General features: G+C 43.6%; 1 protein-coding gene across 1 annotated transcript in view; it reads left to right on the top strand.

The window, feature by feature from the left end:
* Positions 1-2,059: 2,059 nt before the first annotated feature.
* Positions 2,060-22,688, top strand: part of LOC140453925 (dynein axonemal heavy chain 6-like) — a 754,975-nt gene continuing 734,346 nt past the window's right edge. The window contains exons 1-3 of the mRNA XM_072548780.1: positions 2,060-2,148; positions 2,262-2,407; positions 14,736-14,804. Coding sequence (XP_072404881.1) covers positions 2,262-2,407; positions 14,736-14,804 — 215 coding nt within the window. The 5' untranslated portion in view covers positions 2,060-2,148. The remainder of the gene's footprint in view (positions 2,149-2,261; positions 2,408-14,735; positions 14,805-22,688) is intronic.

Raw genomic sequence — 22,688 nt, 5'->3', positions numbered from 1 at the left:
CTCCCTTTTGAAACCTTGCATGGAACCTGCCTCCACCACTCTCCTAGGCAGCACTTCCAAATCCCAACAATTATCTGAGTTAAAAAGGTTTCTCCTCATTTTATTCCAAGTACTTCTGCTGACAATTTTGAAATTGTGACCTGCAATTACTGACATACCAAGTATTTTAAACAGAATATCCTCTTTATTCTTGTCAATATTGTTCATAATCTTGAACACCTCAATGAGGTCACCTTTTAATTTTCTCTGCTTCAAGGAGAATAAGCCCAATTTCTCTGATCTTCCCTTGTGTCTAAAATTCTCCCATTCCTGGTATCATTGCCGTAAATCTCCTTTGCACTCTTACCAGGGATTTAACGTCATTCCTTAAATAAGGTACCCAGAACTGAACACAATACACCAAGTGTAGTCTGATCAATGATGTGCAGAGCAGTAGCATCACCTCCTTGCTTTTGTATTCAATGCCTCTATTTATAAACCGAATGATCCTATAGGCCTTCTTAACAACTGTTTCAGCTTGCCTGGCCACCTTCAGCGAATCATATACTTAAACCCTATGATCCCTCTCTTCCTATACTCCCCACAAAGTTATACCATTGACCCTGTATTGTCTCTCCATGTTTCTTCTACCAAAGTTTAATAAAACATTTTCCTGCATTGAATTTCATCTGCAAGGTGTCTCATAATTCACTATTCTCCCTAGTTTAGTATCATCTGCAAATTTAGAGATTTTGCCCTCAACACCCATCTCCAAGTCATTTATGTAAATCTGAAAACAGCAAGGATCCCAACAGATTTCCCTGGGGAACACTACTTTCAATTCGTCTCCAGTCTGAGAAATTCCATCCAAATCGACCAGGCAAACCCACCTTCACTGCAGCAGCCATGGGACAGTGGTAGGATTGCCTCCATCAATGCAGAAACCATCAGGAAGCCAAAACCACCTCCGACACTGCCATCACAAGCCAGCACTGCTGGGCTCACACACCATCACCATAACCAATCTGTTCAACAAGAGATAAGTTAAATAAAAGAGAAAGAAAGAAAATAAACTGAGACAAGAAAAGAAAAGGTAAAGAAGTGAGAAGAAAAGCAGATAGACTGGATGAGCCCTGGGGTCAGAATCCCTACCCCCACCACCATCTTAGCAGTGGTCTCCTTCTGTGCCATAACTATTCTGTGGTTCTGAGTCCCTCATGTCAAGATCATTAGCAGCATCTCAATCCTCATGAGAGTCAAAAACAGATTTTTTTTAAGTGTGACTAGAGATTTAGAATGACTAAGTGAGTCAGTGACTGAACCCCCCCTCGCTGCTCGGGAAGGTGGCACTGTGCTGGTAATGTCACTGGACTATTCATCCAGAATGCCAGTTAAGTGACTTGGGGACATGTCACAAAAGTGTATATAAAGTCTGAGTAATAGCGACCAAGGCAACTATGATCATTTTTAAAATTCATCTGGTTCAGGAAGGAAACTGTCATCTTTACCTAGTCTGGCCTACACATTATTCCAGACCCACAGCATTGTGGCTGACTCTTAACTGCCCTGTGATGAGGGTAAGCCACTCAATTCGAGGTGAGTACCAAAATGAGGAATGGCTTTGTCACTGATGCCAACATCCCTAGTTAGTCTCCAGTGTTAGCAAAATCCAGAACAATTCCCCAGTTTTATCCAGCAAGACACTCAGTTCAAGGGCGGTTAGGGGTAGCAACAACTGTTGGTCTTTCCAGAAATGACAAAGTCGAGAGAGAAAGAGCTCAGTATCGAGGCTGAAACATGTGGCCAGGCTCTGGGACCAAAAGGCAGCCACTGCCCTTGGGACTAAAGCTCACCATTCACTGCATTCTTCTTTCATTCATTGATTAAATAACTTCACTAGTCTGCTTTCATACTCCATTTGCTGAACACCTCTGTCAGACTTGTTTTCTTGCCATAGCTGCAAAAACACATTGCTTCGCTCGGAACATAATCCCAACCTGATCTCCAGGTTAGAATAAATGTACGCAGCATAACCAAGCAGATCAGTTGTTGGCACAGAGCTTCATTTCTCACATTTGGAAGCAGCAAAGCTGTCACTCCGATCATCCACAGCTGTGGTGTACAGCCAGCCACTGCCATTGACTTAATTAAAATCTCATTCCAGCAAAGGTAAGCACATACTGCTGCACAGATGCGGCCCTCAGAAGGTAGCCCTGCTGTCATTAACTTTGACCTCCTCTTTATATTTCGCCTCCCCTTGTTCCCACCTCCTCTCTGTACAGATGATGGGCAAATTGTTCTCTGGAATGGCTCAGTCTGGAGCTTGGTTCTGCTTTGATGAGTTTAATCGGATTGACGTGGAAGTGCTGTCTGTGACCGCCTCACAAATCCTCACCATTAAGGCAGCCAAAGACAGTGAAGCTTTGAGGTGAGCGCATCAAATTCAGCTAAAATATTCATCATTTTGTACATAACCTCATGCTGGCAGGGGCTTAAGTACATCCATAACAACAGCGAAGTACACTTAGATAGCACCTATAATGCTGAAACATCCCAAGGTCCTTTAAAAAGCCATTATCAAACAAAAAATGTGACAGAAAGCCACATAAGGAGATATTCGGACAGGTGGTCAAAGGTGTTGTCAAAGAGTAGATTTTAACGAGTGTCATGGACAAGGTGAGAGAAGGAGAGGAGAAAATCCCAAAATATAGTACACAGGCAATTGAAGGTGTGTCTGCCAATGGGAGTGTTGGATATATGTGAGAAACCGGAGTGGCAGGAATGCAGTTACTTGAAGAGTGATCTGGCTGAAGGAAGTTGCAGACATAGAGAGGGGCAAAGTGATGGAGGGTTTTCTTAATAGACGTGAGACTTTTTGAATGGAGGTGTTGTTGATGTGGCAGCTAGGAGCGGCACAGTGGCCTCACAGCGTCAGGGACCCGGGTTCGATTCAGACAACCGTCTGTGTGGAGTTTGCACATTCTCCCCGTGTCTGCGTGGGTTTCCTCCCACATTCCAAAGATGTGCAGGTCAGGTGAATTGGTCACGCTAAATTGCCCTTAGTGATAGGTGCATTAGTCAGGGGGAAATATGGGAATGGGTCAGGGTGGGTTACTTTTCGGAGGACCGATGTGGACTTATTGGGCCAAAGGATCTGTTTCCACACTGTAGGGAATCTAATCTAGTGAAGGTCATAAAGCACAAAAGTAAAGGGTTAAATAGGACTTGTTATGGGTTGGATTTCCAGAAGCAGACTCAAAGTTGAGTTTGTGTTAGTAGAAGTTGGAGAGCTCTAGTCTGGAGGTAACAAAGGCACCTTCCTTAAGCTAGCCACTGAGGTCGATAAAGTGGTTAAGAGGACATATGGAATACTCACCTTTCTGAGCCAAGACATAAGAGCAGGGAGGTGACGCTGGATCTGTATAAAGTGTCAGTTAGGCCACAGCGAGAGGATTGTGTAGTTCTGGTATCCACATTCTAGGAGGAACATGATAGCACAGATGAGAGGGCAGAGGGAGATTTACCAGGATGTTGTCTGGACTGGAGAGTTCCAGTTATGAAGAAAGATTGCACAGACTGGGTGCGTTTTCCTTAGAGCAGAGGAGACTGAGACAACATGATGGAGTTGTATATAATTATGTGGGATATATACAGAGTAGACAGGGAAAAAAAATCCCTTTGATGGAGAATTCAATGATGGGAAGAATAGATTTAAGGTATAAGATAGGAGGTTTAGATGGGATATGAGGATTTCTTTTTCACCCAGAGGATTGTGGGAATCTGGAACTCACTGCATGTAGAGTTGGTAGAGACAGAAACCCACAGACCATTGAAGTGGTAGATAGGATAGTGAAGAAGACATTGGGTTGCTTTCCTTTATTGGTCAGAGTATTGAGTACAGGGGTTGGGAGGTCATGTTGCGGCTGTACAAGACATTGGTTAGGCACCATTGGAATATTACATGCAATTCTGGTCTCCTTCCTATCGGGAGGATGTTGTGAAACTTGAAAGGGTTCAGAAAAGATTTACAAGGACGTTTCCAGGGTTGGAGGATTTGAGCTATAGGGAGAGGCTGAACAGGCTGGGGCTGTTTTCCCTGGAGTGTTGGAGGCTGAGGAGTGACCTTACAGAAGTTTATAAAATCATGAGGGGCATGGATAGGAAAATAGACAAAGTATTTTCCCTGGGGTCGGGGTGTCCAGAACTAGAGGGCTTAGGTTTAGGGTGAGAGGGGAAAGACATAAAAAAGACCTTAGGGGCAACTTTTTCACACAGTAGGTGTATAGAATGAGCTGTCAGAGGAAGTGGTGGAGGCTGGTACAATTACAGCATTTAAAAGGCATCTGGATGGTTATATGAATAGGAAGGATTTAGAGGGAGATGGGCTGGATGGTGGCAAATGGGACTAGATTAGGTTAGGATATCTGGTCGGCATGGACAAGTTGGATTGAAGGGTCTGTTTCCGTGCTGTACTTCTCTATGACTCTATGACTAAGTATTTAAAATGTGCTGCCAAGACACACAAGGCTATGTGCCAAGTGTTCAAAAACGGGATGACAGTAATTAGGTTGTTTTTTAAAATATTTTTATTGAAAAATTTTTCTTTGCAAAATTGGAATGCTACTAAAACATGAAAATATAGCATCATAACATCAAAAGCAATAAACAATATGACAACAACTATACTACGCTATAAAAGTAATCAAAACTATATTTATTACAAATCAATAAATAAATAAATAAATAACGCTGCTCAGTGCAACAAGACCATAGCTCTCAACCTTCAAGAGCGTCAAGTATTAAACCCACATTTGTTCAAAATTCTTCCTTTCATGGCCTTAGGTTTATCAGACCAAACCATCATTGCTAGACAAAAGCCCTAATCAAAATGATGGACAGATCTGCTTCCAAGTAATTCAAAAAGGGCTGCCACATCTTGCAAAAGCTGATTGTTTTCTGGTGCACCATATTTGTAAGAAAGTCTAAAGGAATGTGTTCCATAATTAACTAATGCCATTCTGACAGAGCCGGTGGGGGGGGGGGGGTTGTCAGACACCCAGCATATCAGAATGTTGTTCCTCGCACAAAACGTGAGAATGCTAAAAAGCTTTTTCCCCTGTACACCTAAGGGAGATAAATTTGGCAGACTCAGGAGCAAAGAGACTGGGTCCATCTTGACTTCGGTCCCCAAGGCCCTCTCGATCACTCCTGCCATAGCGCTCCAATATGCATGGAGCTTGTGGCAGGACCACAGACAATGAGAGAGGATGCCTGTGTTTATTTTACACTTGGGGCACATAGAAGATGCACACAAGACGATCTGGGGCCAGATGGGCCCCATGAAAAATTTTTAACTGCATAGCATGGGTCCTATTGCAGATTGAAATCCTCCTCACATTCTCTCAGATGGCTTCCCATATTTCCAAAATGATCTCAACTCCTAACTCTCTCTCCCAAGCCTCACGTAGACGTTCGATGTTACCCAAGGAACCTTCCCACAATTAATGATAGATGGTGCTCCGGTTTCCTCCCACAGTCCATAAGTGTGCAGGTTAGGTGAATTGGCCATGCTAAATTGCCCGTACTGTTAGGTGCAGGGGTAAATGTAGGGGAATGGGTCTGGGTGGGTGCGCTTTGGCGGGTCGGTGTGGACTTGTAGGGCTGAAGGGCCTGTTTCCACACTGTAAGTAATCTCATCTCTAATCTCACGAATGGCCTCCGTCATTAGCTCAGTCACCAATGTGAAAAGCAAAGGTGAAAGGGAATAGCCGTGCCAACTGTCCCTACCAATGTTAAAATGATCAGGCCCAATACCATTGATGAGAACCACCACCAGAGGATCACTGTAAAGGCCCCTTACCCATCTAGTAAACACTCACCCAGGCCAAACCACTCCAGGCTATAAAAACAATACGGCCAATCCACTCCACCAAATGCCTTCTCCGCATCCAAAGAGAACACCAACCCTTGAACTGATCACTGCTGGCACACTTGAATCATATTAAACAACCTTCTAACATTATTAGAGGACCTGTGACCTTTTATAAAGCCTGTCTGATCTTCTTTAACAATAGCGGGCAACCCCCCCTCCAACCTCAATGCCAAAGTCTTAGACAAAATTTTAAAATCAGAATTTAAGAGCGAGCTAGGTCTGGAAGAAGTACGGCCCTCCTTGGCCTTCCCTTTCTTGAGGATAAGAGAGATATTAGCCTCTCTCAAGGATGGCAGGAGGCTATCACGACTATATGAATAGTTATACATGTCTAGCCTCGGCCCTGACAGTATATTTAGAAATTCTTTATAAAACTCACTGGGAAGGCCATCAGATCCGGACGCCTTTCCACACCATCTCACTGCCTCCTGTATCTCTTATGCTGTTAATGGAGAACTAAGGAGAGGCACCTGCTCAGCAGACACCCTGGGAAGATCCAAGTTCCTAAATAAAGACTCCATTTTATCCCATCTATCCTTACAACATTCAGACTGATACAGTTCACAATAGGACCTTCAAAATGCCACGTTGATCTTTTTAGCATTACAAGTAAGTGTCGCATTCCCTTCCCTAATCGAAACAATCCACTGGGGGCATTCTTCTTCAAAGCAGATATGCCAAATATTTCACTGCCTATCACCATGCTCAAACAACCTTTGCTTCACAAAGGGAAGTTCCTTCCAGGGTTGTATGCGTAAGCATGGCGTTTAAGGTGGATCGAAGGGCTACGATCTGTGCAGCTCAGTCACTAACGGTTTATTGTAATATGTCATCTCAGCTGCATTTAATCGTGCCTCGAGCAGACACTGCTGCTCTTCTTTCCGTTGCTTCTGACTGACCGAGTCTGAGATAATTATCCATCGAGCATACGCCTTCGCAGTCTCCCAAAGAATGGACAGATTACTGAGTTGGCCAAAAATGCTTAAAATTCCCTAGAAATGTACTCAACGACCTTACTGTCCTTAAGGATGAAGGGATCCATTTGCTAGTACTGTGAGTTCACTGCATTACCCTTAATCTCAGCCACTCTATATACTGCTGTGTGATCAGAGATGGCAATATTCCCAACTGAACAAGATACCACTGGAAGAACCGTGAGAGTTAGGAAAAGAAATCAATCCTCATATGGCACTTGTGAGGATTGGGAAAGAACATAAAGTTCCTGCCTGTAGGGTGGGGACATCTCCAAACGTCTACCAACCCCAGTTCCACACATGGGTCACCCAACTGTTTAGATTGTGGAGAAAGCTTTGGGGGGGGCCATTGGGCATTCTATCCAGCACAGGATCCATAAGGCAATTAAAATCCTCCCCCCCCCCAATAATATTCCATGATGCATAGGCCATCAGCTTAGTGCATCAGTCAGAAATTTAAGGGGTTGGGCATTCAAAATGCCATGTTCCTCGCCATGTATTAGGGCCTTAAAGATATCAAACCGACCACATTCATCTTTTAATCTGTTAATGGAAGATTCTTCCGGACGGGTATGGCCACCCCCTGCTCTTAATGTTTAAAGACAAGAGAACACCTGATCAAACCCGTCCTGCTGTAACTTCAAGTGTTCCTTGTCATTAAGGTGAGTCTCCTGCAACTGGGCAACATCCCTTTTTCCTTTTTGAGGCTTGACAACACCTTTTTCCTTTTAACTGGCGAATATTTTAGATGCACGTTTAAGATCACTGCTAGCCATGATCGTTTACTTGTACCTTTGACCTGCCAAGAGGAAGAATTCAACTTACAGCACGTTGAGCGTATACAAGACTCATGGAGTCAATTTATAAAAAACCAAAATGCTAAACTAACTACAAAACACAAAAGGGACTTAATGGGGGACTCGACCCTCTGTCCATAGAGGGCTCTTACACCTCTCACACACATTCCCCTGTCCAGCTCGAGCCGCACCCCAGACCCAAGCAACAGAAGGAAAAGACAGAAGAGTGAGCACACTGCCCACCCCCAACTATATCCCAACACCTATCCTAATCGGAGAGGAAAAAGAACACACCAACAGCAGCTTCTTTAAGAAAAGGGTAACAGAGGGATGAAAATGAAATAATGAAGTTTAGATGGGCTTCAGATTGGTTCCACAGGTCAGCACAACCTCGAGGGCTGAGGGGCCTGTACTGCACTGCAATGTATGTTCTATTACAAGAAACATAGCAAGAGAGAAAACAAACAAACGTTCTTGTTCATGTCAATGAATCCATCCAAATTATTTTAAAGTGGCCAAGAAATTTTTCACTTGCTTCGAGAAGTCAAATGACCGCGCCGTCTCCTCGTGAGTAATACGAAACACCACTGGGTTTCATCTCATCCAATGTTGAATACCAAGGTCCCTTAATTTTCTCTTGACCTAATCAAACTATTTGCTTTTACGGATCACCACCTTTCTGCGGTGGTGTCTTGGAAAAACATTATTTCTGTCTTGGAAAAACATTATTTTAGTTCTCGGATAAGTCAGGGCCTGTGGATCTTTCCCGATCCTTCTGGAAGATTCCAGGACTCTCCACTTGTCCCTGTAGCTTTGAAATCATACCAGGACTGGGTGGGGGCACCAATCCAGACCGGATCTTCGCACTGCAACCCGGTGAGCTCTGTCAACCTTCACCAACCTGCCTCAGCATCCCAGCCAAGAAACCTGCTAGCTGCCCACCTCCACTCCCTCCGGCAGCCCAACGACCCGGATATTTTTCCTACTGTTCATCGACCTCTTCAGACAAGACCTGAACCTGTCTCTCGAGGACCAGGATCCATCCCACTGAGGACTCGACCTTGGTCTCTGACGCTGCAGTCTACCGCTCGACCTCTTCAACTCGCTTCCCGAGCTCCAGCTGAGTACGATTGTCTTCCATCAACTCCTTGATCATCCCTTGGATCGCCACGAGTTCTTCAGCAATGTTCTGCTGTGCAGGTACCTCTTTCCCTGCTGCCGAGTGAGCTGCAGCTGTATTCACAGTTGCAGTCACAGGCCCACCCAGTGCCTTCGGTGAGTGTCCTGTGTGTTGGGGTTTGGCTGTATGCTGACCTCTCATCATCCTCACTCGCTCAAAAAGAATTCACAATAGAACCCCGACTATCCGAACATCAACATTCCAAATCCCAGACCATCCGAACAAGATTTCAAGGCCCTGCAAAAATGCCACCAAGCAACCCAGCATTCATTAGATTACTTACAGTGTGGAAACAGGCCCTTCGGCCCAACAAGTCCACACCGACCCGCCAAAGCGCAACCCACCCATACCCCTACATATACCCCTGCACCTAACACTACAGGCAATTTAGCATGGCCAATTCACCTGACCTGCACATCTTTGGACTGTAGGAGGAAACCGGAGCACCTGGAGGAAACCCACACAGACACGGGGAGAACATGCAAACTCCACACAGACAGTCACCTGAGGCGGGAATTGAACCCAGGTCTCTGGCGCTGTGAGGCAGCAGTGCTAACCCACTGTGCCACCGTGCCGCCCTGCAGCATTCAGTTCTCAGTTAAACGGCATTATGGTATACATTGCCAGATAACTGGGAAATGCTTGAACAACTGGCACTCATAGATTATCGCTTGTTTCCGGCCACCTGAATGATTAATCATCCAAATAAAATACTCCCTGCTCTTCTCAGGCGGACATTCGAGGCTCCACCGCAAATGGATTTAAACGGTTTCACAACGGTTTAACATCAAATGTCTCCAAAAAAAGGTGAGGTAGTGGGGGGTAAAAATATCACTACTGCTGGGCTGGGGTGCAGAGCTCAACAAGGCAGATCAGATCAGATCGCTGCCATCTTGGATCCCCTCTGTTAGGTTGTTTTTGACCAGCACAGACGTGATGGGCTGAAGAGCCTTCTTCTGCGCTGTTGACGTCTATAACTCTAGGGGCTCTATTAAACAGTATTAAAAGTCCGTCAACTTTAAGATTCCTATTAAATGTATCTCAGGGCTCTCATTAGACATTATTAAATTTATATTAACCTTAGCATCTTTTACAAAATGCAAAAGATTTATCATAGTTCTTGTTCTTTTAAAACAGTACTAAAATGATAGTATGCTCGGTGTTTTATTAATTGGTAATACAATTGTAACGTGTTTGTTAGCAATGCTAAAAGGTTATTATCATCATGGGTTTTATTACCAGTGCAGCTGAATACCTGAAAGCCCTACTGGATATTTGAACGTCAGAGTAGGTCAAAGCAGCAATGTTTGCCTGAGCATAAATATGGCTTGTGGATGTTTTAATACCAACACACAATGTGTTAATTTTACACCTGGGAAGAAAAATCTGGATTTAGTTTCCTAAATCACTTTCTAAGACTAACAAGCAAGACTTTAAAATTTTCATATTTACAGGGTTCAACTTTATATCAACTTGTCAGCAGTCAGTTCCAGTATGAGAGCATAGTTAAGGCAATTTACATGCTCTTGTGTCTCAGAGTCTTCGAGTACCCAACTGTGATCTTATGCCTATGTTTATTTGAGTGCCCAAACATGTTTGAGCACAAAACTGTGTTCTTGCATCGGACTATTTTTGAGCACCCTAGCAAGTTCAGTGCTCGACTGTGACTGAGCACCCGAGTGTGTTCTCTCATCAGTTAGGACCAAGGTTGGAGCTGATGCTTTCCTTAAGGATGTGGTGACACACTTTAGATCAGATAATACAAATTTGATCATGGACAGGTGGGTGTGATGTTAGGTGAGGCAGTTACATGGGTCCTTGAGCTCTGAAATTGTCCGGGAATTACAAGGTTCTTGCAAGCTGCACGGACAGTGAAGTCTGCAGGGAGGATGAGCAAACTGACCACGGTACGGTGACACTGGGAGCCATTAGAGTATGGGGAGGAAATAGGAATGTCATGGTGATAATGGACAGTACAGTTAGGGAGAGAAATACTCTTCTCTGAGCAGGAACCCTGAAGGCAGTTGCCAAAACCGAAATTGCTGGAGAAACTCAACAGGTTTGGCAACATCTGCGGAAAGAAAGCAGAGTTAACATTTTGGATCCAATGACCCTTCATCAGAACCTGAAGGCTGTGTTATCTGCACAGTGCTAGGGTTAAGGACATGTCCTCAGAGAGAGCATCCAAATTAAGCAAGTAATAGGGAAGGCATTATTTCAACACGAATGAAGTATAAAAATAGAAGAGTCTTGCTAAAACTATACAAAGCACTAGTCAGACCACAGCTGGAATGTTTTAAATAATTTTGATCCCCTGATCTAAGGAAAGCTTGAACTGTCATTGGAAGCAATCCATAGAAAATTTAGAAGGGCTGATACCAGGTATGGAGTGAATTTTTTATAAGGAAAGATTGGAAATGTTGGGCATGTACTTATTGAAGTTTAGAAGAATGAATGAAACTTTATTAAAACATATAGACTTAACATGGTCGATGTGGAGCTTGTGGGAAAATCTAGGATCAGAGGGTGTAATCTCAGAGTAAGAAGCTCCATTGAAAATAGAGATGAGGAGGAATTTCTTTTTTCAGAGGCAGTGAATCTGTTCACTTCTTTACCAGATGATTGTTGACGCTGACCCACTAAGTATATAAATAGTTTACATCTGAGAGAGACAGATTTCTAATCCTTAATGGAATCAAGGGTTTGGGGATAAGGTGAGAAAGTTAATTTGATTATTATCAGATCAACAATGATGTTATTGAATGTCTGAGCAGAATTTATGGCCAAAGGCCTACTTTTACTTCCACGTCTTGTGGCCTTATGGAGTGCACTACCTTATGAACACACAATTAGAAGCTCTGTCTCTCTCTTATTCAGCCTTTCAAAAAAAAAGTGCCTGGTGATAAAACAACTACAAGAAACATACATTTAGCAAGAGTGCAAGAATATCTACTAATGTCATTACTGCTGAACAAAGAAAGTAATTAAACAACAGTGGTCAGAGGTTAAAGCTTAGTATCTCAAGGACTGTAAGGATGTTTTGAACTGCCAATCTAAATCTTCCTTTTTTGCAGAGAAATACTCTTTTCTGCTTAAGTTTCATACCTCTATGTGTGATGTCACATTTTATAATTTTTCTCAGGGTTAACAGTGAATAAAATTCCTTCCTTTTACCCCTGAAAGCCTTGTAATTGGCTCCTCAGTTTTGACTAATGCTGTGCTTTAGTTGAAATGGAATGTAGCTGTGTACTAAAAATAATTTATAATCTTCATTGCAGCAAATCAGAATTTAACAAGAAGGGAGCTGATTCACCCCTTCTCAGTTGATTGTAACAGAATGGAGAATAATGTTAAAAAGGCAGAATTATAGGCAGTAAGGCTGAATGTAGGAAGCATTCACATCGTGGTGAATGATTTGAAGGCACAAGTTGATGTAAATGGGTATAAGTTCACTATTACAGGTACATGGCTATGGGGAGATCAAAATTTGGAACTAAATATAGTAATGATAGACTTAAAGGAAAAGGGGGTAAGGTAGCACCCTTAATAAGAAACTAGACCACTGCATTAGTAAGAGCAGATCTGAGATCAAAGGATCATAATGGAGAATAACTTTAGTTGAGGCTAAGAAATCAAAAAGATGAACAAACATTGATGGGAATTATTTATGAGCCTCCAAGTAGAAGTAGTAATGGTGGGCTCTGTATAAGTCAGGAAATTAAAGATGTATGTAATGTGGTTGATGCACTGATAATGACAATTTAAATTTATATTTGGACTGGGTAAACCTCTTCAGCACTAATTCTGTGGAGGTTGAATTACTGAACTGTGCATGAGGTGGCCTCCTGGGATATTACTTTGAGAAAACAAAAAAGGGTGAGGCTCTTTTGGCTTTAGCACAATGCAGTGTGAAAGGTCTAATTAACAACCTTGCTGTAAAGGACTCTCTGGGAAATGGTGACCATAATATCAGAGAATTTGACATTAATTTGAGTGTGATATAGATCATTGTGAAACCTCGGTGTTAAACAGGAACAAAGGAAACAGTGAAGGAATGAGAAGCGTGTTGGTTATAGTAGATTGGGAAATTGTGCAAAAGGTTTAATGGCCGTCAGAAAATTGCTGGTATTTAATGAAATACTACAGGGTCTGCCATAGATATACATTCCTTGAAGGTACAAACACCCAAAGAAAAAGGTGAATTACTGTGGCTAATGAAAGAAGTTAAAGACTGCATGAGATCAAAGGATGTAGTTTATAAAGAAGTGGTAAGCCTGAGGAGGATTGGGAGAAATTTAGAACCCAGCAAAGAAGATCTAAGAAACTGATAGAGGAAGGGTAAAGAGTCATAGAATTATAGAGTTATATAGCATAGAAACAGGCCCTGTCTATAGCAACCAACAAACACCAAACTACTCAAATCTACATTAAGAGAATATGAGTGCAAGCTCTGGAGAAACGTGAAGGTACACTTAAAATTTTATTTAAGTATGTGTAATGGAAGAGATCAGCTTGGACAAATGTGGGTCTTTTACTAGTGGAGACAGGAGGGAAATGGCAATAAAACTAAGTAATTACTTTTAAAATAAATTACAGAAAATATCCCTGAAAACTAGGCATCAACTTGTGAAATGGAGGAAATGAAAGAAAATAATGTTAGTAAAGAAATAGCACTTGATAAATGAACTGGCGTGAAGGTTGGAAAATGCCCTGGACCAGATCATCTACACATCAGAGTGTTGAAGGAGGCCACTATAGAGATGTTGGATGCATTGGTAGTTTTCTTTCAAACTTCTACAGACTTTGGAAAGGTTCTTTTAAATTGGAAAGTAACAAACAATGGGCTGCTCTTCAAGAATACACATCGTCTTCAGAGGTGTTATGACGTACTTCCTGGACAAGTGAGACTTGAGCCCAGAGATAGGGATACCACCCTGTGCCACAAGACCCTCGGTCAGGGATGTCATGTCTGACCCCAACAGGACTGCAAGCTAGACTCCTCAATTCTCCACCCATGCCTGTGTGATGACATCAGTTTGGGTGGAGCTGAATGCACTCTCCAATACAAATCCTTTCAGAATCAGTATCCGATACAATAGTCCAAGCAGTCAAATTAAATTCCTACCACTGCCTGCCATGCTGATTCAGCATGCGAGCTCACTAAACTGTCAGAGCAGCTGTTCATGATACAGATTGTTGTCACCGTCATGTTTAAGTGTACAAAACTACAGGGGCTGCTTGGTCTCGTGTAATCATGAAAAGCACTTCCTACTTTAACTATGTTAACAATGTATGGTCTATTGCAATATAGCAACTAATTGCCAGTTATATTGCTGTGATAAACATTGTCATAGCAACTTTGAGGATGACATGAAAGTTCTCTTTCACTCCTTCGAGATCCTAATGTGGTGAAAAGCCCACCTGACATCATTATTGGTGGGTGGTGCATGTGGCACTTCTCAAAATTAAACCCTTTCAGACTCATACACAATAAACACCACTTAGTGTGGAATGATGTGCTTACAGTCAGTCAGTCAGCTTCTTCAGGTATGAGAGCCACTGTATTATTTCAACAAAGTCAGAAGTCACATAATACCAGATTAGAGTCCAACAGGTTTATTTGAAATCACAAGCTTTTGGAGTGCTGCTGCATCATCAGGTGATGAAGGAGCAGCACTCCGAAAACTTGTGATTTTAGTAAACCTGTTGAACTATAATCTGGTATTGTGTGACTTCTGACTTTGTCCATCCCAGTCCAACACCGGCACCTTCACATCATTATTTAAACAAAGCAGATGAGTAGTTATCAGCTTATGTGATATTTTACAATTTATCATTTCCAATTGATTCTATGTTTGCTTCTTGTCTTCCAGATTTGTGTTTGAAGGCAGAGAAATCCGATTAAATAAGTCCTGCAGTTTCTTCGCAACTATGAACCCTGGGTGAGCAACAATTGAATGAGAAATGTTCCCAATTCTTCTATATATTGATTTAAATCAGAGCTAATCTGTTAAAACATTTCCAGTGCATTAAGAGCTATTTGCAAAGTTGATATTTTCAGAATTTATCTAATTGCAGTGATTTTTATTCTTATTCATTCGTGTGATATTTGCATTGCTGGCTGGCCATCATTTAACACCATAAGACATGTACATTTACATATGGACTGGGTAAACCACATCAGCAGCAATTCTGTGTAGGTTATATTACTGCACTGTGCATGAGATAACTTTCTGGCTCACTGTGTTGGAAAAAACAATAAGGGATCATGCTCTTTTAGCTTTAGAACAATGTAAAACAAACAGACTAATTAAAAATCTTGCTGTAAAGGACCCTCTGGGAAATGTAACCATAGTATTAGAGAATTTGACATTAACTTTGAGTGTGATAATCATAAGAGCTCATGGTGTAGGTGTTGAAAATGGCATGAATAAGGAATTGGCTAATGGGCAGGAAACAGCAAGGGGTTCTTTTTCAGGTTGGTGACCTGTAACCAGTGGGGTTCCACAGGGATCAGTGCTGAAACTGCAACTGTTTCTAATATATGTTCATGATTTGGAGGAAGGGAACCAATGTACTGTAGTAAAATTTGCAGCGGACAGAAAAATAGGTGGATAGGCAAGTTTGACAAGGATACACACAGTTTAGAGAGATATTGAAAGGTTATGTATGTGAGCAAAAAGTTGGCAAGTGGAATACAAAGTGGGAAAATACAAAGTAGTTCATTTTGGAAGGGAGGACGAAAGAACATAGTATTATTTAAATGGAGAAAAACTGCCGAAACTGAAAACAGCAACTCACAGGGATTTGGTTTGTGCACGAAATACAGAAAGCTAGCACCCAGGTTCAGCAGGTAATCGGGAAGGGCTAATGGAATGTCAGGTCTTGTTTCAAAGGGGTTGGAATATAAGAGTAGGGGAGCTTTACTGCAACTGTACAGGGTGCTGGGCAAACCACATCTGGAGTCCAGTCAGTAGTTTTTGTCCCTTATTTAAGGGAAGATAATTTCATTGGAAGCAGTTCAGAGAAGCTTCACTGGGATTGCCTTAGGAGTAAAGGTTAAACAGGTTGGGACAATGAGGTGATCTCATTGAAGCATTTGGTATTCTTAAGGAACTTTGACAGGGTAAATGCTGAGAGGAGTTCCCTAACCCATTCCAACCTATCCCCCTCTGAACTGACTGCACTCCCATGCTCTCAGATATAACCCTGACTTTGTAATTAATTCTGTGACAAGGGTAGTGTTGTTGTTATCTAGCGTACTGACCTTTACATTGCAGAGGCTGAGCGCCAGCTCTCAGATACCTCCTCCTATCTCCCCCTGCCCATGACCCCACCATGATACACCAGGCTAATGTGTTCACATGGTCATTAATCTCATTTCATTCAGTAATCTTACCCCGACTGCCTCCAAGCTCACCGTCCTCCAGCCTTGCAGAGCCCACTTCTACCTCCTTCCCAAAATACACAAACAGGACTTGCCGACTGACACATTGTTTCTGCCTATTCCTTCGCACAGAGCTCATCTCTTCCTACCTTGACTCGATTTTTTTCTCCCCTTGCCCAGTCCCTTCCCACTTACATCCACGATTCTTCTGATGCCTTCTGTAAGTTTCAGAATTTTCAGTTCATGGTTTCTTTACTATGGATGTGCAATCCCTTTAAATGTCCATTTTCCAACAGGATGGTGTAGGGGCTGTCTGATTCTTCCTGGAAAAAAACGGTCTGATCCGTCTCTATCTTCCGTTACCCTCTGCCTGACTGATCTCATGCACACTTTGAACAACTTCTCCTTTAACTCCTCCCAGTTTCTTCAGGTCAAAGGGTTGGCCATGAGAACCCACATAGTACCCCAGTGATGCCTGTCTCTTTGTGGGGTACATGAAGTACTTCTTGTTCCAGTCCTATTCCTGCCTCCCTCCTCCCCACCTTCAGCTCTTTCTCCGGGATATCGATGATATCATCGGTGCTGCTTCCCTCTCTCATCTGGATTTGGAAAAGTTCATTGAATTCACTTATGATTTCCACTCCACTCTGACCTTAACCTGGTCCATCTCTGACTCCTCCCTTCCCTTCATTGACATCTGTTTCTATTTCTGATGAAAGATTGGCCACCAGTATCCACAACAAACCCACTGACAGCCGCAGTTACCTTCACTGTACATCGTCACCAACCTGCTTCCTGTAAAGACTCTATTCCATTCTTCCAGTTTCTCCGTCTTAGTTACATCTGTTTTGATGATGCCCCTTTTCTGCAGGTAGGCCTTCAAAATGGCCACGTTCTTATTCGGCTGAGGATTCCCCACTACCGGGTTGACGAGGTTCTCAGCCAGGTCGAACCCATTCCCCACACTTTGGCTATCACCCCATCTCTGTCGAGAGTGTGGTGCTGGAAAAGCACAACTGGTTAGGCACTATCCGAGGAACCTTCCTAGATCGAGGGCTAATGCCTGACACATCGATTCTCCTGCTCATCGGATGCTGCCTGACCTGCTGTGCTTTGCCAGCACCACACCCTTGACTCTGATCTCCAGCATCTGCAGTCCTCACTTTCTCCTATCACCCCATCTTTCCCCACCCACAACAGTGATAGGATCCCCCTTGTCCTCACCTACTATCTCAACAGCATCCACATCCAAAGGATCATTAGCTGCCATTTCCTCCACCTCCAGCAAGATACGACCACCAGATATTCCCCTCCCCGGTCTGCCTTCCCCAAGGCCATACTCTTTGGGATACCTTGGTCCAGTTTCTTCCACTCCCTAAACCTCCCTATAGGCCTATGGCACCTTCCTCTGCAATCTCAGAATGTGTAACACTTGACCGTTTACTTCCTCCCTCCTCACTATCCAACTGTATTTACCTGCAGTTCACTCATTTTAGTCTACTGTATTCTCTGCTCACAATGTGGTCTGTTGTATGTTGAAGAGAGGAAACGTAGACTGGGTGACTGTTTTTCAGAACACCTATGTACTGTCCACAAAACTAACCCTGAGGCTTCTGGTTGCCGGCCACTTCAACACCCCACCGTGTTCCCTGTTCCAAAATCTCTGTCTCAAGCTTGCTGCAGTGCTCCAGGGAAGCTCAGCACAAGCTGGAAGAACAGCACCTCATTTTCCACTTGGGGACCCTGTAGCCTTCTGGACTCAATCGGGTTCAACAATTTTAGGGCTGGAACACTTTCTCCCGAGTCCTTACCCCACCCCCTACCCACCAGACCTGGTCATCACTTGATAAAAACTGAAAGAACTGCTGGAAATCAGAAACAAAAACCAAGTTGCTGAAAAAGCTCAGCAGGTCTGGCAGCATCTTTAGAGAGAAATCAGAGTTCATGTTTTGTGTTCTGAGGAAGGGTGACTTGACCCAAAACATTAACTCTGATTTCTCTCAGACCGCAATTTCCCTTCCCACGTGGTTAAAGATGCCCTCCAACGCATCTCGTCCACATCACGCACCTCTGCCCTCAAACCCCATCCCTCCAACCGTAACAAGGACAGAACGCCCCTGGTGCTCACCTTCCACCCTAGAAACCGTGGCATAAACCAAATCATCCGCTGACATTTCCGCCACCTCCAAAAAGACCCCACCACCAGGGATATATTTCCCTCCCCACCCCTTTCCACCTTCCGCAAAGACCGTTCCCTCCGTGACTACCTGGTCAGGTCCACACCCCCCTACGACCCACCCTCCCATTCTGGCACTTTCCCCTGCCACCGCAGGAACTGTAAAACCTGCGCCCACACCTCCTCCCTCACCTCTATCCAAGGCCCTAAAGGAGCCTTCCACATCCATCAAAGTTTTACCTGCACATCCACTAATATCATTTATTGTATCTGTTGCTCCCGATGTGGTCTCCTCTACATTGGGGAGACTGGGCGCCTCCTAGCAGAGCGCTTTAGGGAACATCTCCGAGACACCTGCACCAATCAACCAAACCGCCCCGTGGCCCAACATTTCAACTCCCCCTCCCACTCTGCCGAGGACATGGAGGTCCTGGGCCTCCTTCACCGCCGCTCCCTCACCACCAGACGCCTGGAGGAAGAACGCCTCATCTTCCGCCTCGGAACACTTCAACCCCAGGGCATCAATGTGGACTTCAACAGCTTCCTCATTTCCCCTTCCCCCACCTCATCCTAGTTTCAAACTTCCAGCTCAGCACTGTCCCCTTGACTTGTCCGGACTTGTCCGACCTGCCTATCTCCTTTTCCACCTATCCACTCCACCCTCTCCTCCTTGACCTATCACCTTCATCTCCTCCCCCACTCACCCATTGTACTCTTTGCTACTTTCTCCCCACCCACACCCTCCTCTAGCTTATCTCTCCACGCTTTAGTCTCACTGCCTTTATTCCTGATGAAGGGCTTTTGCCCGAAACGTTGATTTCGAAGCTCCTCGGATGCTGCCTGAACTGCTGTGCTCTTCCAGCACCACTAATCCAGAATTTGGTTTCCAGCATCTGCAGTTATTGTTTTTACCTTTTTTCTCTCCATAGATGCTGCCAGACCTGCTGAGCTTTTCGAGCAAATTCTGTTTTTGTTTGTCATCACATGGTCTGCTATTAGAAACAATCTAACGGTCCCCATTAACAGCTATTGATTCTCCCAGACTGACCTTTACCAATTTCTTTGTCTGAGCAATTGTTTTTCTCTCTCTCTCTCTCTCTGGGCTCCATCTCCACTTATTGTTTACTCCTCTCCACCTTCCCCGCCCCATCTTCAGCACATACACCAAACATTTCCTTGCTATAATCAGTTCTGAATAAGGGTCACTGGACTTGAAATGTCAACTCTGATTTCTCTCCACAGACCTGCTGAGTTTTTCCAGCAGTTTCTGTTTTTGTTCCAGGGATGGTGATGGTGGTGAATGTGATGTTTTCTATAAAGTATGATTCTATGAGTGTGACTGGGTCAGACTGTTGCTTGACTAGTCTGTGAGACTGCTCTCACAATTTTGGCACAAGCCCCCAAGTGTTGGTCAGGAGGACCTTGCAGGGATAACATCGCTGTTTCTGCTGTTATCTTCTTTGGTGCCAAGTAATCTGTCTCGTTTCATTTCTTTCTAGAGTCTTCAGAGCGATTGCTACAACTGAGTGGCTGGCTAGGCCCTTTCAGAGGGAAGCTGAGAATCAATGATATTGCTGTGTGTCTGGAATCACATGTAATCCAGACTAGGTAAGGATAGCAGTTCCCTTCCCTGAAGGACATTACTGAACCAGATGGGATTTTTTGTTTGACGGTTGACAATGGTTTCATGGTCATCAGTAGATCCTTAATTTCAGATGTCCTTTGTTGAATTCAAATTCCACCATCTGCCGTGGAGGGATACAAACCCAGGCCCCCAGAAGATTAGCTGGGTTTCTGGATTAATAGTTTTGTGATAATACCATTATGCCATCACCTCCCCTAATTCTGGCAGCAGTTCCTCATCCCTGGATCACATACCAATCCTGGGTTAGTTCCCAAACCCTTCACCAGTTCCACCCTTGGTGCAACTATAGCTTGCTGCTAAACAACATTTGCTCAAACACTAGGTTATAAATAAATAAAACTGCACTGAAAGTAGATAATAGTGAATGATTGGGAAAGCAAGGTGATAGCCTCGTGGTATTGTTGTGAGGCTATTAATTCCGAGACCAAGGTAACAGTGTGGGGACCTGGGTTCAAATCTCACCATGCCAAATGGTGTAATTTTAATTCAATAAAAGTCTGGAATTACAAGTCTAATGATGATCATGAAACTAGTGCTGATTGTTGTAAAACCCCATCTGGTTCACTCATGCCTTTCAGGGAAGGAAACCTGCCATCTTTACCTGGTCTGGCGTAGATCTGACTCCAGACCCACGACAATAACTCTAGGCAATTAGGAATGGGTAATACATGCTGATCTCGCCAGAGATGCCCAGATTCTGCGAATGAATGAAAAAGGAGATAAGGAGGAAGAGAAAGGAGAGAGAGAGAGACTGAGGAAAAAGCTGAAGTGGAGGAGATGAAAGAAATAGAAAAGCATAGGAAAAAACTACAAGCAGTCTCTAGACTGGATTCTGGGTAATTCAAGATGGAGGACGGGAAAGGTTTCTGGCTGTAAGAGCTGCTCCTTTTTTTGAGGTATTTTAGGCGTTGGAGGTGATTTCCTTGAATTCCAGGAGCAGCAATTACTGTGTTATCTGCTGTTACATTGTTTTGGAACTTTGGAAGAAAAAAGTCAAAACAACAGCAGTTTTAAAAGGGAGAAGAGCAGACAATGGAAGCACATGGTGAGGACAGTACAGGGGAGAGAGAGGGAGAGAGAGATAACCTGCATAGTTACCACATCGGAGTACATCTGGGAAAATTAACAAACAGTGAAATTCACAACTAAATCTTGGAGGAACTGTTGGGCGAAGTTCACAGCACAGAATCAGATAAGTTAATTGTTGTTTTAATTCTGTCCAAGAGAAAGGCTGCAGTAGTGAGTATAGTGGATTCTTTCTTGATTATATGTTTTTGGAGCTAAGTCTCTTGATTAACCTTAAAATATAAGCCATAAATCATTGTCCACATTGGAATCAATGACATTGGAAGGGAAAAGATTGAGACTCTGGAGGGAGATTACAGAGAGTTAGGCAGACATTTAAAAAGGAGGCCCTCAAGGGTAGTAATATCTGGATTACTCCCAGTGCTACGAGCTAGTGAGGGCAGGAATAGGAGGATAGAGCAGATGAATGCATGGCTGAGGAGCTGGTGTATGGGAGAAGGATTCACATTTTTGGATCATTGGAATCTCTTTTGGGGTAGAAGTGACCTGTACAAGAAGGACGGATTGCAGCTAAATTGGAAGGGGACGAATATACTGGCAGGGAAATTTGCTAGAACTGCTTGGGAGGATTTAAACTAGTAAGGGGGGGGGGGGAGGGGGTGGGGTGGGGGGGTGAACCCAAGGAGATAGAGAGGAAAGAGATCGATCTGAGACGGGTACAGCTGAGAACAGAAGTGAGTCAAACAGTCAGGGCAGGCAGGGACAAGGTAGGACTAATAAATTAAACTGCATTTATTTCAATGCAAGGGGCCTAACAGGGAAGGCAGATGAACTCAGAGCTTGGTTAGGAACATGGGACTGGGATATCATAGCAATTACAGAAACATGGCTCAGGGATGGGCAGGACAGGCAGCTTAATGTTCCAGGATACAAATGCTACAGGAAGGATAGAAAGGGAGGCAAGAAAGGAGAGGGAGTGGCATTTTTGAAAAGGGATACAATTACAGCGGTGCTGAGGGAGGATATTCCCGGAAATACATCCAGGGAAGTTATTTGGGTGGAACTGAGAAATAAGAAAGGGATGATCACCTTATTGGGATTGTATTATAGACCACCCCCACCCCCCCATTAGTCAGAGGGAAATTGAGAAACAAACTTGTAAGGAGATCTCAGCTATCTGTAAGAATAATAGGGTAGTTATGGGAGGGGATTTTAACTTTCCAAACATAGACTGGGACTGCCATAGTGTCAAAGGTTTAGATGGAGAGGAATTTGTTAAGTGTGTACAAGACAATTTTCTGACTCAGTATGTGAATGTACCTACTCGAGAAGGTGCAAAACGTGACCTACTCTTGGGAAATAAGGCAGGGCAGGTGACTGAGGTGTCAGTGGGGGAGCACTTTGGGGCCAGCGACCATAATTCTATTTGTTTTAAAATAGTGATGGGAAAAGGATAGTCCTGATCTAAAAGTTGAAGTTCTAAATTGGAGAAAGGCCAATTTTGATGGTATTGGGCAAGAACTTTCGAAAGCTGATTGGAGGTAGATGTTCGCAGGTAAAGGGACGGCTGGAAAATGGGAAGTCTTCAGAAA

Source organism: Chiloscyllium punctatum, chromosome 3 (assembly GCF_047496795.1).
Source record: "Chiloscyllium punctatum isolate Juve2018m chromosome 3, sChiPun1.3, whole genome shotgun sequence".
NCBI lineage: Eukaryota > Metazoa > Chordata > Chondrichthyes > Orectolobiformes > Hemiscylliidae > Chiloscyllium > Chiloscyllium punctatum.
The sequence above is the reverse complement of the archived record's forward strand: the minus strand, read 5'-3'. Positions and strand labels throughout refer to the sequence as shown.